At 40.1% G+C, this 18,914-nt stretch overlaps 1 protein-coding gene across 2 annotated transcripts in view; it reads left to right on the forward strand.

Moving 5' to 3' along the window:
* Positions 1–18,914, forward strand: part of LOC134536160 (F-box only protein 11) — a 35,320-nt gene that overhangs the window by 8,385 nt on the left and 8,021 nt on the right. Inside the window, exons 2-11 of one of the 2 annotated variants that reach the window (XM_063375788.1) lie at positions 1,243–1,497; positions 2,503–2,656; positions 4,993–5,254; positions 6,376–6,688; positions 7,801–8,045; positions 8,597–8,900; positions 11,384–11,687; positions 13,853–14,073; positions 15,221–15,439; positions 15,779–15,986. In XM_063375788.1, coding sequence (XP_063231858.1) covers positions 1,243–1,497; positions 2,503–2,656; positions 4,993–5,254; positions 6,376–6,688; positions 7,801–8,045; positions 8,597–8,900; positions 11,384–11,687; positions 13,853–14,073; positions 15,221–15,439; positions 15,779–15,986 — 2,485 coding nt within the window. The remainder of the gene's footprint in view (positions 1–1,242; positions 1,498–2,502; positions 2,657–4,992; positions 5,255–6,375; positions 6,689–7,800; positions 8,046–8,596; positions 8,901–11,383; positions 11,688–13,852; positions 14,074–15,220; positions 15,440–15,778; positions 15,987–18,914) is intronic. The other variant, XM_063375789.1, reaches the window with a different exon arrangement.

The raw sequence follows: 18,914 nt of genomic DNA on the forward strand, positions 1-18,914 counted from the left end.
CCAGTAAATGCAATATTAGTTTGTATTCATAAATTTGCGTAATTATTTCACTGACGTAAACTTACAAGAATACTTCTGTCACTGAGGTAAAAAATATAACAGTAATATCGGTTGGTTCTTTGGTGTACTACGCCTTTATGATTGTCAGTAAGATAAACATCCAAAAATTTCTGTGAGCACCTCTAAAAAAAATCAACTAATGAAGCTCCATCTTTTTGACTTTACTACAAACTGCACTATTGACTAAGCTGAGAAGACTAAAAACTTAAAATTAATATATCTTTTTTTTTTTTCCAGTGAGCTAATTTTGATGAAATAAATACTATACGTTGCTCCAAGCTACGCTCAGGTTATCTGTGAAAACCTTATGGAAATTTGTTTAGTAGTTTTGAAGATTTTTGTGTTCAAACACACAGGTCAGAAAAAGTTTTTAAAAATAGTCTTATTGTGTTCTGTTACAATCCCTTCATCATCTGCAATCAGTTTTTGCCAAATATTTTCATTATACAGACACAACTGTTGTACAGTTTTATTATAGTGTAGATAACACTACAGCTGTGTTTTGACTAATCTTGACTTAATATCTATGACCCAAAATTCATTTATTTCAATGTGACAAACCAAAATAATTCTTAAGTGTCTGGTACAATTTATTAAAATATTTAACGGTTCTTGGCCAGCCTGTCGAATGCTTACTGTAAGTGTGTGTCGCTCAGTTGAAAAAAGGCTAGTGTTCTGTGGATCTGGTGCAGGGTTTTCAAACCACTGTTCACCGTGAAATCCTGCCGGGTATGCTGCAGGTAATTTGGTGAATGAAAAAAAAATACTTGAAATCTGTGAAAATAAAATGTCATTAATATAATATTACGTACATGTTGGTAGAGTTAAACCAAAGTCTAAGGTTTGCTGTGTGTTTGTACGTTTCTTTTTAATTTTGAATATGAATTTAGTGTGTGCTTCAGATTTGAATATGAATTTAAATGTTCTTGTTAATAATTACAAATGAAAATGCAAGTTTAAAAAAATTACTCTGGTTACCCTGGGTTTTTATTCTCAAAGATTTAGCGTTCGAACAAAAAAAAATTACTGTTAAAAATTTTTTTTTTTTAAGATTATTTTAAATAATTTGGATTCAGCCAATATCAGAAATAAACGTTTTCAGCTTTAGACAAATTTGAGCAGCTGGTGGCTAGGGTGGCGTGTGATCCGAGAGAGGGTTCGGCGTGACGGTTGGGTTTGCAGCCGAGCCATGTGAGCTGCCGTGCCAAGTCCCGAACCAGGGCATCGTGGGCGCGTCGACCAGCGCCATGCCGGCCACCGCCGCCTCCTCGTCCTCCGCGGGGCCCCAGGCTCCGGCCGGCGCCAGCTGCCCGGGACACCACTCCCCCTACGACCTGCGGCGCAAGTCCCCCCACCACGACCCGCCCCCCGGCGCCACGTCGCCCGCGCTGCCTGCCCGCAAGCGGCTCAGGCGCGCCTGCTCCGTCTCCACCGAGAGTGAGTGCGCCCGCCGACATTCACATAACAGCTGATATCGTCGGCTTACTTCTAAAACCCCGCAAGTCCAGATTTTCCCAGTTTGGTGTATTTTTTTCATTTTTTTTCATAGTGCATATGCTGATAAAACCTATTAAGTCAACTCTACTTAGTCTCTTTTCTATTCACAAATTATGAAAACCTCGTAACTTTGTCACTCGAAACTGTGCTCTAAAAGCTCAAAAGTTCTCCCGTAAAATTGACTGAAATGGAGTTACGAGGTTTTAGAAGTTAGCCGACGATATATAATTTTTATTTGTATGTAGCCCTTTTTTTTTTTACGTTACCCTGTACGCACGTCGTAAAAATTCACACTCATAATTTTTCTCAACGCGCCTAAAGAGGTTTAACTTCAAAATTAATGATAGTCCGTATGCTTGAAAAAAAAATGCCTAGGACGAAAGTAGGTACTGTCACGTGGAAACAAATTCGAAAGATGGCAAAGTAAAACGAGAACAAAAGATTATCCATGTGCCGACTCGTAAGTACAGTTGGATCTCTTGCATCTTAGCTATCATGCACTTCAACTGTTCTAGTGGCTACTTGGATGCCCCTCTGTCGTATAAAATAGCTTTAAATGTTGTGTTAACGCATAATGTGCATTGTGCTATGCACAAAGTTCATGCAGTGAAAAATTTTTTTTTTGTCATGTACTAAAATTCCTTGTGATAAAGAATTTTATTAAGGTACGAACTCATTACTTGCAAATACAGTAGAACCTCTCATATCCAACCATGACGGGACCGGGCCATGGTCGGAACGGCCAAAAGGTCGGATATCCGCAAGAGTTGGTTGTGGGTAGGTCGGATGTGAGGGAGGGGTTCTACTGTATTGAATTTCTGGACGCTTGCACTGGGATTATTTGCAAAAATTAGTGTCCTGGGTTGTGGGGTCTGAAGCAGAGGTGCTGTGGGTAGTCACGGCCGGTAGCTAGAGCTAGAGCGTGCTGTGTCTGTGCTGCTGCAGCGTGCGGCAGTTCCACGGCAGCGCACTACCTGCTGTACGAGCTGCCCGACGAGGTGCTCCTGGTGATCCTGGGCTACCTGCTGGAGCAGGACCTGTGCCGCGTCAGCCAGGCCTGCCGGCGCTTCCAGGCCATCGCCAACGACACCGAGCTCTGGTCGGTGCCCCCCCCCCCCCCCCCCCCCCCCCCTCCTGCTTCCGTCCTCAAGTTTTACCAAGCTAGAATCAAACTGTAGATTTTATTTAAGTGGAAAACCAGGGTTCGTACGCCTCCTTAAAATCCTTAAAAAGCCCTTAATATTTCATTTATGGAAAAAGGGCCCTTAAAAGTCCTTAAATTTTACCAAGAGTCCTTAAGAACTCCTTAAAAAACATTGTGCGAACGTAATGACTACTTCTTTTCCGGCTTTTTATAGACTTTATGTTTGTTCTATGTTTGAGAAATGCTATATTTAAATTTGAATTATGGTCTTTGTAGTTTATTCAATTAGTGGGTTTAAATGATGCTACGTTTTCCAATATCTACATGGAACAGTATTGTTTTATTTTATTGTTGTCACACGATCACACGTGATTTTTAAAAATTTCCCTGGTCTTCCTACATGGGTATTTTCTACCAAGGTATACGACTTAGTTAAGCTTGCTAGGCCAGTTTATGTAGGTTACCTAGATATTGGTCACAAAACTCTCATTTTTCCTATGCCATGTCGGAAATGACTAATTTTGAGCCACATAGCCAAATTTTGTTTATAAAAACGTATTTAATATTTTTCATACTTTGCATCTCACATTTAAACTTAAAATGCTTGTTTCACCATTTTACTTTTAACTGTTAAATTAGCGGTTATTAGGTATCAAATTATATTTTAGGATTATAAATATTTTTATGGACAATATACTTAGCTATAAGATGGTGAATCACTCAACCAAAAAATATATTTTTGAGCATATACATACCATATTAATGTTATTTTCTTGTGGAATTTTGAGATTTTACACATAGTTTTCTACCCCTCAGTATTGGTGAAGGCGAAGTCAGCTGATGAGTTGAGTGAAGCAGCAGAGCTTACAATATCAATCACACTGTGCTGCAAGTCTAATAGTTTAAGAAAATCTGCAAAAGATAAAAAATTGTCAGTTGAATCTCTGGTGCAACAAATAGAAGAGAAAGTGAAAGAATTGAAAAACTAATACCTTTGTCAAATATCTAGGCAACATAAGATATTTGTGAAAAAAAAAAAAAGTTTTATTTTCGCATATTATTTTCCGTGCTTTCTATCAGATAAATTTGTGCAATTTGTGTTGAAAATGAACATCATAATGAGATTTTAGTTACTATTTCATTTAAATGTGAAGATAAGGTCAATCAATGTACCTATTCGTGTTCCCAAAATTGTAATTCGTAATATCACATGTATGGTATGTACTAGAGACTTCAAAAATAATGCCTTATTTTACTTAAATATTTGTAGGTATTCATGTATATCTTAAATCCTTAAAATCCTTAAAGGGGTCCTTAAAAACTCCTTAAGTTTTGATTGCCCAAGAGGGTACGAACCCTGAAAACCAACAACCAACCGTATATTCTTCATATATACACACATACACACATACACACATACACACACATGTGCATGTGTGTGGAAAAAAAAAAACTTTTATTGCAAAACCTAAAGGTACACAGCGTTTGTGGCTAGTCCGTTCAGTGATGTATGCTGTAATTTTCCTCTTATTTTGAACATCAATTGTTCAAAAAAAAATTATCAAGAATAGCCACAATTCTGCTTCAAGGACTGGGAATTTTTTTTTTTTTTTTTTTTGAAATTTTGTGTTGACGGTGATCTTCCTCTTCTTTTGAAGGTCATTTGTGCAAAATTTAATCCTCGGAGGTAAACTCGTGAATTTTTATAAAAAATAAGTTCACACAGGTGCTTTTCTTCAGACATTGATTTTTGTTTGTGAGGAGACTTTGATAATCATGAACCAGCAGACCATTTGTCTACTTTGCATTTTATTTTTCTGCTAGTTCATAACATGGTCTAAAGAATATTCTGGCCAACTATGCCACCCGCATTGCTGTCCTTACTCCGAGACAAGTATACAGACGACTCTGAAAGATGTGGCTTTTAATTTAACTCGATGTAAGTTTTTGGACATACGCCATTGCTGAGCACATGAGTATGTCTGTAGAAGAAAACTACAAAAAAACCAAAAGACAAAAACACAAATTAAGCAAAAAATTGCTGTTGTCAACAGGATATAAACACCACAAAATATTCCGTAGCAGGAATATGGTCAGCTAACAAAGAAAAAATGTACTAAGAGAACGAATTTTTTTTAAATTTATTTATTTTTATTTTTTAGTTTTCTTCTACAGAAAAAAGTGCTTAGCAATGGCGAGTGTCGAAAAAACTTGCATCAAGTCATGCACTCCCATTTAATCTAGGTTTTCGAGGACTTGGTTTGGAGGGCTGGTTGTTTGGGGTGGCGCAGGAAGCGGCTGTACCAGCACGTGTTCGAGTACGACACGCCGCTGTTCAACCCGTCGCCGTGCTGCTTCGAGTTTGTGTCGCCCGAGGACGCGGAGCACGCCAACCCCTGGAAGGAGAGCTTCCGGCAGCTGTACCGCGGCGTGCACGTGCGGCCGGGGCGCAAGGACGCGGAGCTGAAGGGCCGCAGCATCGCGCACTTCGGCTCCGTGCAGGCCGCGCTCGACCACTTCGAGGACCGGGGCGCCGGCTGCGACGCCAAGGAGGTGCGGCGGAGCCCTCAGCCCTCGAGAGAGAGAGAGAGAGAGAGAGAGAGGGAGAGAGAGAGTCCTCAAATTATATACACACACACACACACACACACACACACATACACAGTGAACTGTCTTTAATCCAGGATGTTCGGGAATATGGCCCGTGCCGGATGAGTAGGGACAAGATTATATGGTGAGTTGCGATAAAACCGAAATAACTCGGAGAAGCATGTCAATGCACCGTAAAACGCCAAAATATGAGTTAACACATCGCAAAGCACCGAAATGCAATTAAAATTTTGAAAAAATATCATTCTCAATCAAAACTTAACTCTAATGACATATTTCTATCCTTTTAAATATTAAATTTAATGAAATAATCTATGTAGCATATCGTTTGTACCACAATTTAATAAAAAAAGATTGGAAAAAATTTTTTTGTTGCAACTAGTACCAGTTTTTTTTTTTTTTTTACATTATGACCTAAGAACATTTTTCAAATGCAGAAATACTTAACAGATTTTCTTTTTGTTTGTTCCAAACAGTTGGAAATGCTTCTTACAAATCATTATATTCTTGCTATCCTACTATCATCTTAATTATGTGCTGGTTACCTGAAATACGAGTGTGTAGAGGTTTTACTTGTTCACCAAGATTCCCTTAACAAAATAACTATGTTTTAACGTAAAAATTTTTTAAAGGTTTAAATTCTGAGTTTGGTTCCTTCTCAAATAGTTACGTTTGCCTTTTACAAAATAAAATCTCCAAATAATCAAAATTTTGAATTCTTTAGTGAAAGGTACAGTTATGCCATTTTGTATTGTATTGTATTATAAATGGACATAATTTTTCTGCATTTGTATTAATTTATACTGCTGGTAATAGTGGTAATGAGATAATTTTAGTGGTATTTTGAAAAGAAAAAAAAAATGTTTTGGTTAAAACTTATATGAATGTACGAAATTACTGGGTGAAATAACAGCACTGCTATTTTGTGACATTATATAAAATCATAAATATGCAGTGTTTATTTGCCAGTATATTTCCATTAACTCACACCTGCGCTGTTAGAAATGTTAGGTATAGTTGTGTAGGGGCAGGACCCAACACGAGGGGCGCCGTGCTGGTTCCAGAAGGACGGAGCCCCCGGCCTGGTGTTCCTGCACGCCGGCACGTACCGCAGGGAGTTCCTGGTGGTGGACACGGACGTGGCGCTCATCGGCGCGGCCCCCGGCAACGTGGCGGAGTCCGTGGTGATCGAGCGCGAGGCGGAGTCCACCCTCATGTTCGTGGAGGGGGCCAAGCGGGCGTACGCGGGCCACCTCACGCTCAAGTTCTCGCCGGACGCCACCTCCGCCGTCCCCCACCACAAGCACTACTGCCTGGAGGTGGGGGAGAACTGCAGCCCCACCATCGACCACTGCGTCATCCGGAGCTCCTCCGTGGGTGGGTGGCTGGCCGCAGGGGCGGAGGAACCGGGGGGGACAGGGGGATGTGTCCCCCTGAACTTTTTGGGTGGAGGGTACTGTCCCCCCCAACTTTCTAGACTGTGATTTTTTTTTTATAATATTATTCTGCCCAACTTTATTTGTAATTTCTTCACTCATCAAATTTTATCTTAAGGAAACAATAATAATTTTAACATCAATGTATCCAATGGTTAGATACAAAAACTGCTTAAAAAGCGCTATTTTGCACTTTTAAAATCAAATTTTTCCGGTGGAGTACCCCCGGACCCCTCGTCTTAGTAAGAGGGGAATGGGTTTACATGACATCAAAATCATTATTTGTCCCCCCCAACTTTATGAACACAGCTATGTCAATGGCTGGCCGGCTGGCTCTCAGTGAAACTACATCATTAATAGCTACTTGCTTTTGTCCAGAATACCAAACTTGACGCTTGCCCGCCCTCTCTATATTAAATATCACTTTACTTTACGTTATAATTAAACCCAAAACGAGTTTTAATAAGCTCAGAAGCAATTCAGGGGAAAATGTATTTCGGCAGTAGGCCTATCACGTAATATGCGGCGAGGAATCTGTGCGACGTCGTAGGTTATAAACAAAGCAACGAACAATAGAATAGTTCATTAAAGCAACCAACCATCTTCGCCCTTTATTTTTCACGTTGCTATAACCACACATATTTACTTACTTCGGGATATTACTAAACTTCAATAGAAATATTCTAAAAAAAAAAAAAAAAATTGAAATTCATGTTCTAGAAAAAGAAGAGAAAATTAGGTACACAGCGGGTGTGGTAAAATATCTTTAACTATTGCCTCATTTTCTTACCTTTACTCTTTCTTCACTCTCATTCTAATACTTATTTTTTCTGGTCTTGATTTTGGCTCTTATCCCCTTTCTTCTCCAATCCCTTTCGAGTTTTTCACTATATATTTTATATCCTTGTTTCCATTTTTCTGTCATCTTTCTCCTTTTATTTTCCTTCAATTCTTTGGTTCTTCTGTTTTTCATTTTGCTTTCACTTTTCTCCCGCTCAAGTTTCCTGCCTCCGTGCTTCCTGCTGACGTGTCGCCTCCTCTCCCCCTTTGCAGTTGGCGCTGCGGTGTGCGTGAGTGGCGTCGGAGCCAACCCCATCATAAAGCACTGCGACATCAGTGACTGCGAGAACGTCGGCCTCTACGTCACGGATTACGCACAAGGGACGTACGAGGACAACGAGATAAGCCGCAACGCGCTGGCGGGCATTTGGGTGAAGAACTACGCCAACCCCATCATGCGCAGGAACCACATCCACCACGGCAGGGACGTGGGCATATTCACCTTCGATAACGGGCTGGTGAGTTCATTTGTTGCGTTCGATGCCGAGCGTTGGTGCACAGAGGACGCTAGTGAGCTTGGAAGTTTGTAGATGACCACCCACTTAAAAGCACTTGGAGAATGAAAAATAGTTACTCTTTTTAAAAGGGAAAGAGGATATGATTTTATGTAATTGTATATTCTAAATTATTTCAATTATTAAAACTTTTTTTTTATGAAACACACTATTTACATCACAACTTTCAAGACAAAGAACTTAAAAATTTATGTTGCCTGACCAGGAAGGGTCGTTAAATGGTTTATACACCAGGTACATAATCTTTTACTGATTAACAATCTTATGTAGTCTGTATTAAATTGAGGGTTTGTCATTAATCACTAGTTGCAGGCAAACTATGAAAGAAACTGGTTTAGTGTACCTAACTTATCCTTTGACCACCTTACTCTGTCCTGGCAGAAGTAACATGATTATCAACTGCTGAAAGATTTTGTGTGGAATGCCGTTATTTGTTAACGTTAATGTCAAATATTTACAGAGTAGTTGTTACGTGGCTGATACCTTGCTTCCAGGGTTATTTCCAAGCGAACGACATCCACAACAACAGGATTGCCGGGTTCGAAGTGAAGGCCGGCGCCAACCCGACGGTGGTGCACTGCGAGATACATCACGGCCAGACGGGCGGCATTTACGTGCACGAGAACGGGCTGGGCCAGTTCATCGACAACAAGATACACTCCAACAACTTTGCTGGGGTGTGGATCACGTCCAACAGCAACCCCACCATCAGGAAGAACGAGATCTACAACGGCCACCAGGGCGGGGTGTACATCTTTGGCGAGGGCCGCGGACTGATAGAACACAACAACATCTACGGTACGGCAGAACTTGCATGATGTAGCTTGGTGGAAGAGCGAGGCTCTCTAGCTAGTAGGAAGTGCCACTTAATTCTTGCTTCCTATGTTATTTTAAGTGCCCAAGGTTAGGATAGAGAAAATTTTACTTTTGCACTTTGTTTATTTTAGTTTAGTTCTTAGATGATTATAAAATGTAAATACATTAAAACTTGTATATGACTTTCTCGCACAATACAATTTGCTTTTCTTAAATATGGTCAAGTGTTTCAGTCCTGCCATTTACTCCATACAGTGTATCAATGTATGTTATTAGAGATGAGCATTTGTGGTTTTGTTATATGTAGGGCCTGGAAAATTTCGGTGTTTTCAATATGCAAAAAGCGGTACTTTCAAATTAGAAAAGCGGTGGTTTAAATTCGGTATTTTCGTTATGCAATGGAAATTTTACCGGTATTTTAAATGTTGACTAAATTGTGCAGTTATTGAATATAATAGTTTACATATTTAATAAACAATCCATGTATACTAGGAATAGGCTAATATGCATAATAACAGCCAATTAAATCCAAAACAGTTACACAAAACAGACACGTTGCTATAGATGTTTGCAACTAAAATTTTTTTTTTTTTTTTTTTTTTTGGCTGCCAATGCCACATGCTTAGCCGACTTTAGGTGTTTGTCAATGAAATCTTTTCTATCCCATGAAACTTTACAGTTGCAAAATTTGCACATCACTGTGCTATTGTCAGTACAATAAAACCCATGTTTCTGATACTGATATGCTCGTATTTAATGGAGTGGAGGAACACGGGGTTTGCCACTTGAACAAACCCCAGCGCACAAATGAGAAGAAACTTAGTGTGAACTATACCCCAGATCAATTTTGAGCATCAAAACCATACACGAACACGGCTTATGTAAAAATAAGGTAATTATGCTGAAACACAAGACTTGGGTTAAAGGATACTTTAACCTTGTGTGGATCAAGTAGAAAACATTCGGCTATAAACGAAAGAAATAAGAACAATGCTATCCTGAAATGCTGTGACATGTTTTTGGATTAGATAATCACAGCGAAAGACCGACAGGATGCGCTCCCGCCCTTGCCGTCAGCGATGTTTATTTTGACAGCTCAAGCAATTATCTTTTCCACGTCCCTTCGCAGCGTAAAAAAAAAGAGAAAAAAAAAACACGCTGACAGTTTCTCACGCAGAAGGTTGAAATAAGGGAGGGAATGTGTTGAAATTTTAGCTGTTAAAAAAAAAAGCGGGGGGGGGGGTTGTTGTTTTTACATGGTTTGTGGCTCTGGGAGGGATGAGCCTTGAAGAATTAGCAGGGGATGGGAGAGGTAAGCGTCGCGTCACGTCACGTATGACGTCAAGCCGCTGGGCGGGTAAGATAACATGACAGCTGAGACGGCTTTTCGTGCGATAGTGGAGGCGCCGAGCTCGTCTAGACACTGCCGCGTGGCCAGTCTAGAGGGGTGGTAGTGGTATCTATTTTTAGACGTCTTTTGTATGCCTGGCTGCTTACAGTACAGCTCTCGCCAAGATAAACGTGAACGCATAGAGCCCAACAAAGTGTAACAGACTTGTTTTTCAGCCGATTTTACTCAAATTTTCGACTTTCTCTGCTTAAATTTTTCATGTTTTCTGAAAAAAACGGTCATATAAACGGAATGGACGCATCAGAGGGGGCTCGCATCGGCGGGATTCTACTGTAATGGTACTTTTCGGGGATATATTCGCAGTGTAATATAGAAATGTTGTGGTTTTCGCGAATGTACTTACTTTTCGCGTTTTCATGCGAAATTCGCGCGAATTTTCGCAAAATTCGCGATCGCGAAAAATTCCAGGCCCTAGTTATATGGCACAAAGTTGTGTTACCTTGTATCTGAAATTGGTAGAATTTTTTCAGCGGAAGCTGATGTTATATTCCCCAGATATTTTGCACGTTTACGTCAATTTTTGCAAAACTACAGCTTATTGCTGATAGCAGGAGTACAAAGTTATGGAATGCTCAGCAAATATATATACGCACACATATATACACATACATATACTATGATTAAATAAAAATGGCATAGCTATAAATTATAGTTAGAGAACGCAAAAAATTTTTTTTTAGTGATTTTATTTTGTAGAAAACAAATGTAACTTTATGACAATGCATTCTTTCCCACCTAAGAAAGTTTTTGAAGACAGTACCTTGTAAAAGGACTTAAAAAAAGAGTTACACTTTATGTATGTAGCAGGGTGTCACAGGTTCTCAGCATTAATGAAGTAACCATAGGACCTTGGTACTGGTTCATAGAGCTGTACGTCATTAACAAAGTAACCATAGGACCTTGGTACTGGTTCATGGAGCTGTACGTCATTAATGAAGTAACCATAGGACCTTGCTATTGGTTCGTAGAGCTGTGCCTCATTAACGAAGTGACCACAGGACCTTGCTACTGACGCAAGAGTGGACGGTGGTGTGAAGCGTGGGGTTGCCCGCAGGGAACGCGCTGGCGGGCATCCAGATCCGCACCAACAGCGACCCCATCGTGCGGCACAACAAGATCCACCACGGCCAGCACGGCGGCATCTACGTGCACGAGAAGGGCCAGGGCCTGATCGAGGAGAACGAGGTGTACGCCAACACGCTGGCGGGCGTGTGGATCACGACGGGCAGCACGCCCGTGCTGCGTCGCAATAGGATCCACTCGGGCAAGCAGGTCGGAGTCTACTTCTACGACAACGGCCACGGCAAGCTGGAGGACAACGACATCTTCAACCACCTCTACTCCGGCGTGCAGATCAGGTGACTGGCCCCGGCCCTGCACCAATACCAAATACAGTAGAATCCCGCCGATGCGACCCCCCTCTGATGCGTCCATTCCGTTTATACGACCGTTTTTTGAGAAACCGTGAAAAATTTAAGCAGAGAAAGTCGAAAATTTGAGTAAATCGGCTGAAAAACAAGTCTGTTACACTTTGTTGGGCGCTATGTGTTCACATTTATCTTGGCGGGAGCTGTACTGTAAGCAGGCAGGCATACAAACGACGTAAATAGATACCACCCCTCTAGACTGTCCACGCGGCAGACTCTAGCCCAGCTCGGCGCCTCCACTATCGCACGAAAAGCCATCTCAGCTGTCATGTTATCTTACCCGCCCGGCGGCTTGACATCATACGTGACGTGACGCGACGCTTACCTCTCCCATCCCCTGCTAATTCTTCAAGGGTCATCCCTCCCAGAGCGACAAACATTGTAAAAACAACCCCCCCCCCCCCTCTCCTTTTTCAACCAACATTTCAACACATTCCCTCCCTTATTTCAACCTTCTGCGTGAGAAACTTTAAGCATCCTCCTCCGCTCCCACACCGCGTGCGACAAAAGCCAGGTTGTACAGTCCATTCTCGGTAAAATAAATATTTTTATGGGCTTATACGACTGTCCTTCGCCGTTAATAAATACTTTATAAGTTTAAGTTATTATGATACAATTTGTTTATTAGTCACCCAGCAGTTTCTGCTGAAAAATCACTAATACCTCGAATTTTATTGAATAGAAAAATTTAGCAGGTCCGTAAATATATTTATTTTATTGCATAGTTACTTTTCCATCTGCATTACAACATTTTTTTTTCTACGCTGCGAAGGGACGAGGAAAAGATAATTGCTTGAGCTGTCAAAATAAACATCGCCTACGGCAGGGCGGGAGCGCATCCTGTCGGTCTGTCGCTGTGATTATCTACTCCAAAAACATGTCACAGCATTTCAGGATAGCATTGTTCTTATATATCTTTTGTTTATAGCCGAATATTTTCTACCTGATTCACACAAGTTCCTTCGCCACGTTTTGAACGAAAATAACAACTAGCCGGCTAGCATAGCCCAACTCGCGTGACGCGAATTCATTTAGCGCAAGTATTTTACGTGTTTGGATATATTTGCGGGGGGAGGGGGGGGGGGGTAAAATGATCCGATTTCTCTATTGTGACCATTCCGTTTATAATTCCGTTTTTCCGGGATCCGTGAGGGGTCGCATCGGCGGGATTCTACTGTAGTAAGAGAGAGTTAGGCCCCGCTTTTACATCATTTAACAAATTAACAGTCAGGGAAAAAAGTAAATGTGGTAGTTTAGTGGCAGATAGTGAAAGGTAGTGAAAGGTTAGTTAGGTCAAGTCAGCTACAATAATTATAGTTATATTAAAAATTTTGTTAAAATTTTCCAGTACCTGTTACTGTAAATGTTGATCCAGAAAATTTTCGTGAACCACGAAATGCTGTGCAATCCAATCCATTTAACGAACAAAAAAAATTATGATTTTTTTTTCTCTGCAGTATTTCTAAATTAGTAGGTTTGTGCAAATATTTGAATTTTCAAATATGAATAGAAATAGTTCCATTATATTAATAGCAGAAATGATTGCATTAGATTAGCTATTATCCATAGTAGAAACTACTGGGTTCATCAGACTCCTAGAACAAGCATCACCCCGCTATGCCTCTCAATGCAGAGAAATTAGTTCATTCACCGTAATTTACCCTTAGTGCAATACAAGTGCTTTTTTTTTTTTTTTTTTTGTGTAAAAGGAAATTTTGGTGATTAAATTTGTTATGTGGAATAAATAAAGTATGTACCCAAATTTTATATTTTGAATGTTTTAAACCTATTATCCGGTTGGATATTCGCTTTTTCAGTATTTGGCCGGATAGTAAATTTAGGCCGGACAGGCTAGATACCGGTTAGGTACCTGATATCCATTTCTTCACTAGTTTGTAGTTAAAGTTTTGATAAAAAATGCTAATTTTTTTTTCTTTAGTTGAATTTTGGTATTATATTGTGCATTGAGGTGCTTTTAGGTGTTGTTTCAGTTTTATCGCAATCTACCATACAATGTTGTCCCAACACATCACTAGTTGAAACGAGTCAATGAGGAGTTGTAACTGCTAATTCCTGTGTTCTGATTATTATTTCAGAACCGGCAGCAACCCCATCATCAGGGGCAACAAGATTTGGGGCGGTCAGAACGGAGGGGTCCTAGTTTACAACGGCGGGCTGGGCTTCCTGGAGCAGAATGAGATTTTCGACAATGCCATGGCCGGTGTTTGGATAAAAACAGATTCTAATCCAACGTTAAAGCGCAACAAAATATTTGATGGAAGGGATGGAGGAATTTGCATTTTCAATGGTGGGAAAGGTAAGTTTTGTGTTTTAATGTTTCACAAAATACTTTGTACCTCATACAATTTTTATTAAGTGCCATTATTTTTTTCTATGTCTGTTTTGTCAAAAAAAATTTTTGTTGAATTTTTTTGTTAAATATGTTTTTTTCAGAAATGCAGTAGAAAGTGACAATTTAGATTAATTAGCAGGAGTATTCGTTGTTTTTCTGATTTTTTAATTATTAAAACTCACATAAAATTGGTGACTTTTAAGTCATGGTTGATTGAAGCTGGGAACACTGATAAAACTTAAGACAGTTGCCATGTATTTTCTAAAATGTTATTGCATGATGGTACTCTGCACTAGACATATGTGTAACAGCTTGTTTAAGATAAGGTATTTCAGCTATCATGCTGACTTCAACTGAACATATAAAATAATTTATATACACAGTTTAACTTCATCCATCTGGACTAACAGGGACTAAAGGCAATCCGGATAATCTGTGTAATAGGGTGATTAGAAAAACATAATCCTTAAATAAGCAGACTAGTGTTTACTATGAAAAAAAAAAAGTAAATTTTGTAACAAAAATACATAGTATACATGCACTATGTTGTTTACAGGACATTAAAAAAATATCTAATAATTAATCTTCATAAATTCTTAAGAAAGAATTCTTAGTGAATACACTTTCATCCTTATAATTTTGTCTATGTTAACCATTAACATAACAAAATTATAATTATGATACATTAAATGACCACTACCGGATAGACACGAAAAAATTGTGTCTCGTGAATTCAAGAATATAATTACTAAACACTATTTAACAGTGGGAAATGAGTTTTAATGCAATTTAAATATTTCAGGAAATTTTGAACTTGCGAATGTCTTTGAAAATGATTGTGTTCACAAATTCTTGTATCCATTAAAAATATTCACGAATTTTGAGTCTTTTCTTATAATTATGAAGTAGATGATCAGGAACGCAGCGTGATGGCAGAAGATTATTACCGTAGCGCATCAGCCCGATTTGAGCAGCAGCGGGAGACAGAGTATATAATTGCTGACAGGATTGTAAAAATACAAGTGATGAATGTTGGCTGAAGCACCTGCCAGCAGTCCCTCGCCTCGCCTCGGACAGCGTGTACGAGAGCGCGTGTGCGTGTGCGTTCCAGGCATGCTGGAGGAGAACGACATATTCCGGAACGCGCAAGCGGGCGTGCTGATCTCGACCCAGAGCCACCCGGTGCTGAGGCGGAACAGGATATTCGACGGGCTGGCCGCGGGCGTGGAGATAACCAACAACGCCACCGCCACCCTGGAGTACAACCAGATCTTCAACAACAGGTTCGGGGGGCTGTGCCTGGCCAGCGGGGTGCAGCCCATCATCAGGGGTGAGTTTCTCTTCGAGCCCCCGGGAGCTGGGAGGGTTCTGGGGGGTGTTCTCAGTGCCCCCAACGTCACTCGTGTTCATGAGACACGGTTTCGTAACAATACGTTCCTGGAGGTTCCTTCGTCTCGAGGACACAGCCAACTGTCTGGTTAGCTGAGCGAGGTGGGGACCGAGATAAATAAGCAGCAGTAATGCCAACTCCTATAAAAAAATTACCAAAAAATATACATAGCCAATGTGGCTGTAGCGACATGGTGATTTGGTTTTGCGAATATCCATCTGCTTCTGAGTTGAATGTTGTAAAGGATGTTTTTTGAAGTAAAACTCTCTCTCTCCACAGGTAACAAGATCTTCAACAACCAGGATGCCGTGGAGAAGGCCGTCGCAAGCGGCCAGTGCCTGTACAAAATATCGAGCTACACTTCGTTTCCTATGCACGACTTTTACCGCTGCCAGACTTGCAACACCACTGATCGCAATGCCATTTGTGTCAACTGCATCAAGACGTGTCATGCGGGCCATGACGTGGAGTTCATTCGACACGACAGGTAGGAGTTCGGAATAAAAGTGTGTTCCACGTGTTACTTTAATTTCCAGTTATTTTGTAACCGACTATGTTTTCTTTGAGCAGAGTGTGGTTGGGGTCAGATGTAATTTGGCCGGCCAGATTTTGTTTTATTTATAGTTTACTAAAAAATATACTTGTGTTGCTTGTTTTCGTCTCCAACAACCTCAACGCGACATTAAGCACAATAAAGTATATTTTCTTTGTGACCATCTAGTATTTGGATTGAGTTATTACTAAATGTTTCAACATTGCAATAGTATTTTGAAATTTAAATTTGGTTCTAGTTCTTATTAGAAGTATTTTCTGACATGAAAGTATTGATCCAACTTAATTTTAGTGATGATGCACCTGGATATTTTAAACCATATACAGTAAAACCTTTTTGTTGCGACCCCATTTATTGCGACCACCTCTCTATTACAATCCGATTTCGAGGAACTGTGAAAAAATTGCCGAAAATCTGAAGAAAATCGGACAGAAAATAAGTTTTTTGGGGTGAGTAGCGTGTTACTGCGTTTCTCTTGCCGAGTGCTGCACTGCCGTAGGCTTGACAACCCCAATTCCACGTCCCTTCAACGCAGGAAAAACCCTCCGGCCGCAGCGTGTGAACATGGTAGTCGGCCGCTCGCTCGCCCTTGCTCACCCTCTCCCCGTACCGTGCGCTGCTTGTACTTGTTAACAATCACGTTATCTGCTTAATTTTAACGAGAAGAGTAAAAATATATTAATAGTGTCAGCAAATTGATAAAAGCTTTATGTGTCCGCAAAACAGGGCACAACACTGGCCCGCCAGTTGTTTTCATTCAAAACGTGGCTAAAATATTTGCATGTATCAGGCTGAAAGCATCCGGCAATATGTGTAGGTTATAAGTAGAGTCCCGTAAAAATGGTTTTATTTTTCCTTAAATTTCGTTTTGAAAAAATCAAATTTCGGTTTTATTTCGCTGTTTTGGTTTTTCATGTTTACTTTAACTTTTGAGAATGGTTTTATGACCTACAAGTTTTGCTTGGCTAAATAATAGTGGCACGGCGTATACTCGTATACTGCACTCTAAAGTCAACACTATTGGCAAATAAAAATTGTAGGCTTGAAACAGCTCGGCACGGCCCGGTGCCGCCTAGCGCGCTGCCTCGGCACGGCCCGGTGTCGCCTAGCGCGCTGCCTCGGCACGGCCCGGTGTCGCCTAGCGCGCTGCCTCGGCACGGCATGTCTCAACTTAGTATTCTTTTAATATTTCTTGCTGCTGTTCTTTGTCCCGTTGACGCCGTATTCACTTGCTCTGCGGTCGTATTGGATTTGCTGAGAAGTGTAGTTACGGCAGTTAAAGGTCACTGATTTTGCTTATCAATCGGCGTAGTGCCATGTGTTCATGTTTACGAGTAGTAGAGGTGTAAAAGTAACGAAAAAAAGTGTACCCGTATGTATTCGTTACTATAACAATTAGTACTCGTTACTATCGTGTCGCTACGTTACTCGTTACTTCTGATACCGCATAACATGCAATGTTATTTTGCAGCAACGAATCGAGTCGTATTGCGTACGCGTACAGTATGACGTCACGTAAATAATAATAAATAGAATATAAACAATTAACAATATTTGATAATTAACAGTTTTTGTTAACCAAGAAACAATTAAATCTCATTAGAGCGGTTTTATTATATTATCTCTTTTAAGATAAAAACAACAAAAAACGTGAAAATACGCGATAATAAATAACAAAAACATACATATTTCTAATTTGTAAAAAATACTTTCTTATAAACAGTAAAAAACTTGGACGACAAATTTCCATATTATACTTAATAAACAAACATCGTTCTTTGTAACGTAAATTCATCGAATATGCGCGCGCATGCGTAAAACATACGAAAAATGCGAGTAACGAAATCCAGCCGTGTGTAACGTTTCGTTACTCGATACTAGATGGCGCACCCGTTACCATTGAATATATATAACTTATAGAAGTCGCGAGGGGATAGGATTTATTATTCCAATTTTCGGATCCAAAACTGAGGTAGTTGTTAGCTCCGCCGCTAGACAGCTCTTCTTTCCACAAGAGGGTACTCGTAGTTACCAGCTTCCACGCCAGAGCGCTGTAGCGTCGCTTTTTTCAAGGTCGTGCGCGTAATTCTCTGTTTCACTCTATCGAGAGGCGGTGCCTTTTGTTGAAATCCGAGCGCTTAGATACGGGCGGGCGCAACTGAATTGGAGGAGTACGGCCACCGAAAAAAAAAAAAAAGTGCGGTTAAAAGATGCCAACATCAAAAATTAAGTTTTAATAATAAGAAAACTACAGAAATTTCTTAAAGCGTATCAGAATGGAATGTACAGTATAGTGTACATTCCCACTGACATTCGTAGTTCAGAATTTATAAAATGTTGTGTTAACGGAGTGGCGCATTGAGTAAAATGGCAAAACATAATTTGGAATAATTCTTGACAACGTTGAATGATTTTGGTAGCTATGAAACAACTATGGCTGCGATGACTGTTCAAACGCGTGCACGTGTTGTTATTAGTAACTGAAACTAATGGTATGATGTCATACTTTGTTGCTATGCAGTTTATAATTTTTTTAACATAAGATGAAGCATTTTTACATAATGTTTTGGTTGTTTCGTAATTCAAAATAAATAATCTTAAACGTTATATGGTGAATATTCCCAGTAGCGAATGACCACAAAAAAAATCTATTTTGCCAACATAGATCTGAAAAGTTAACGATTTACTATGTTAAGTTGCTTATAAATAACGCACATTTCCCGGATCTCCAAAGAAAATAAGAGTGTTTGTTATAGCATTGAGTTCCCACTCTTTATATTCCTTGCTTTGAGGTTAGATACACAAGTTAAGCCCGTGCTACATTCGCAATAGCAAGCAAACAGCACAGACGCACAGAAGTTC

The sequence above is a fragment of the Bacillus rossius genome, chromosome 10, assembly GCF_032445375.1.
Source record: "Bacillus rossius redtenbacheri isolate Brsri chromosome 10, Brsri_v3, whole genome shotgun sequence".
Lineage (NCBI taxonomy): Eukaryota > Metazoa > Arthropoda > Insecta > Phasmatodea > Bacillidae > Bacillus > Bacillus rossius.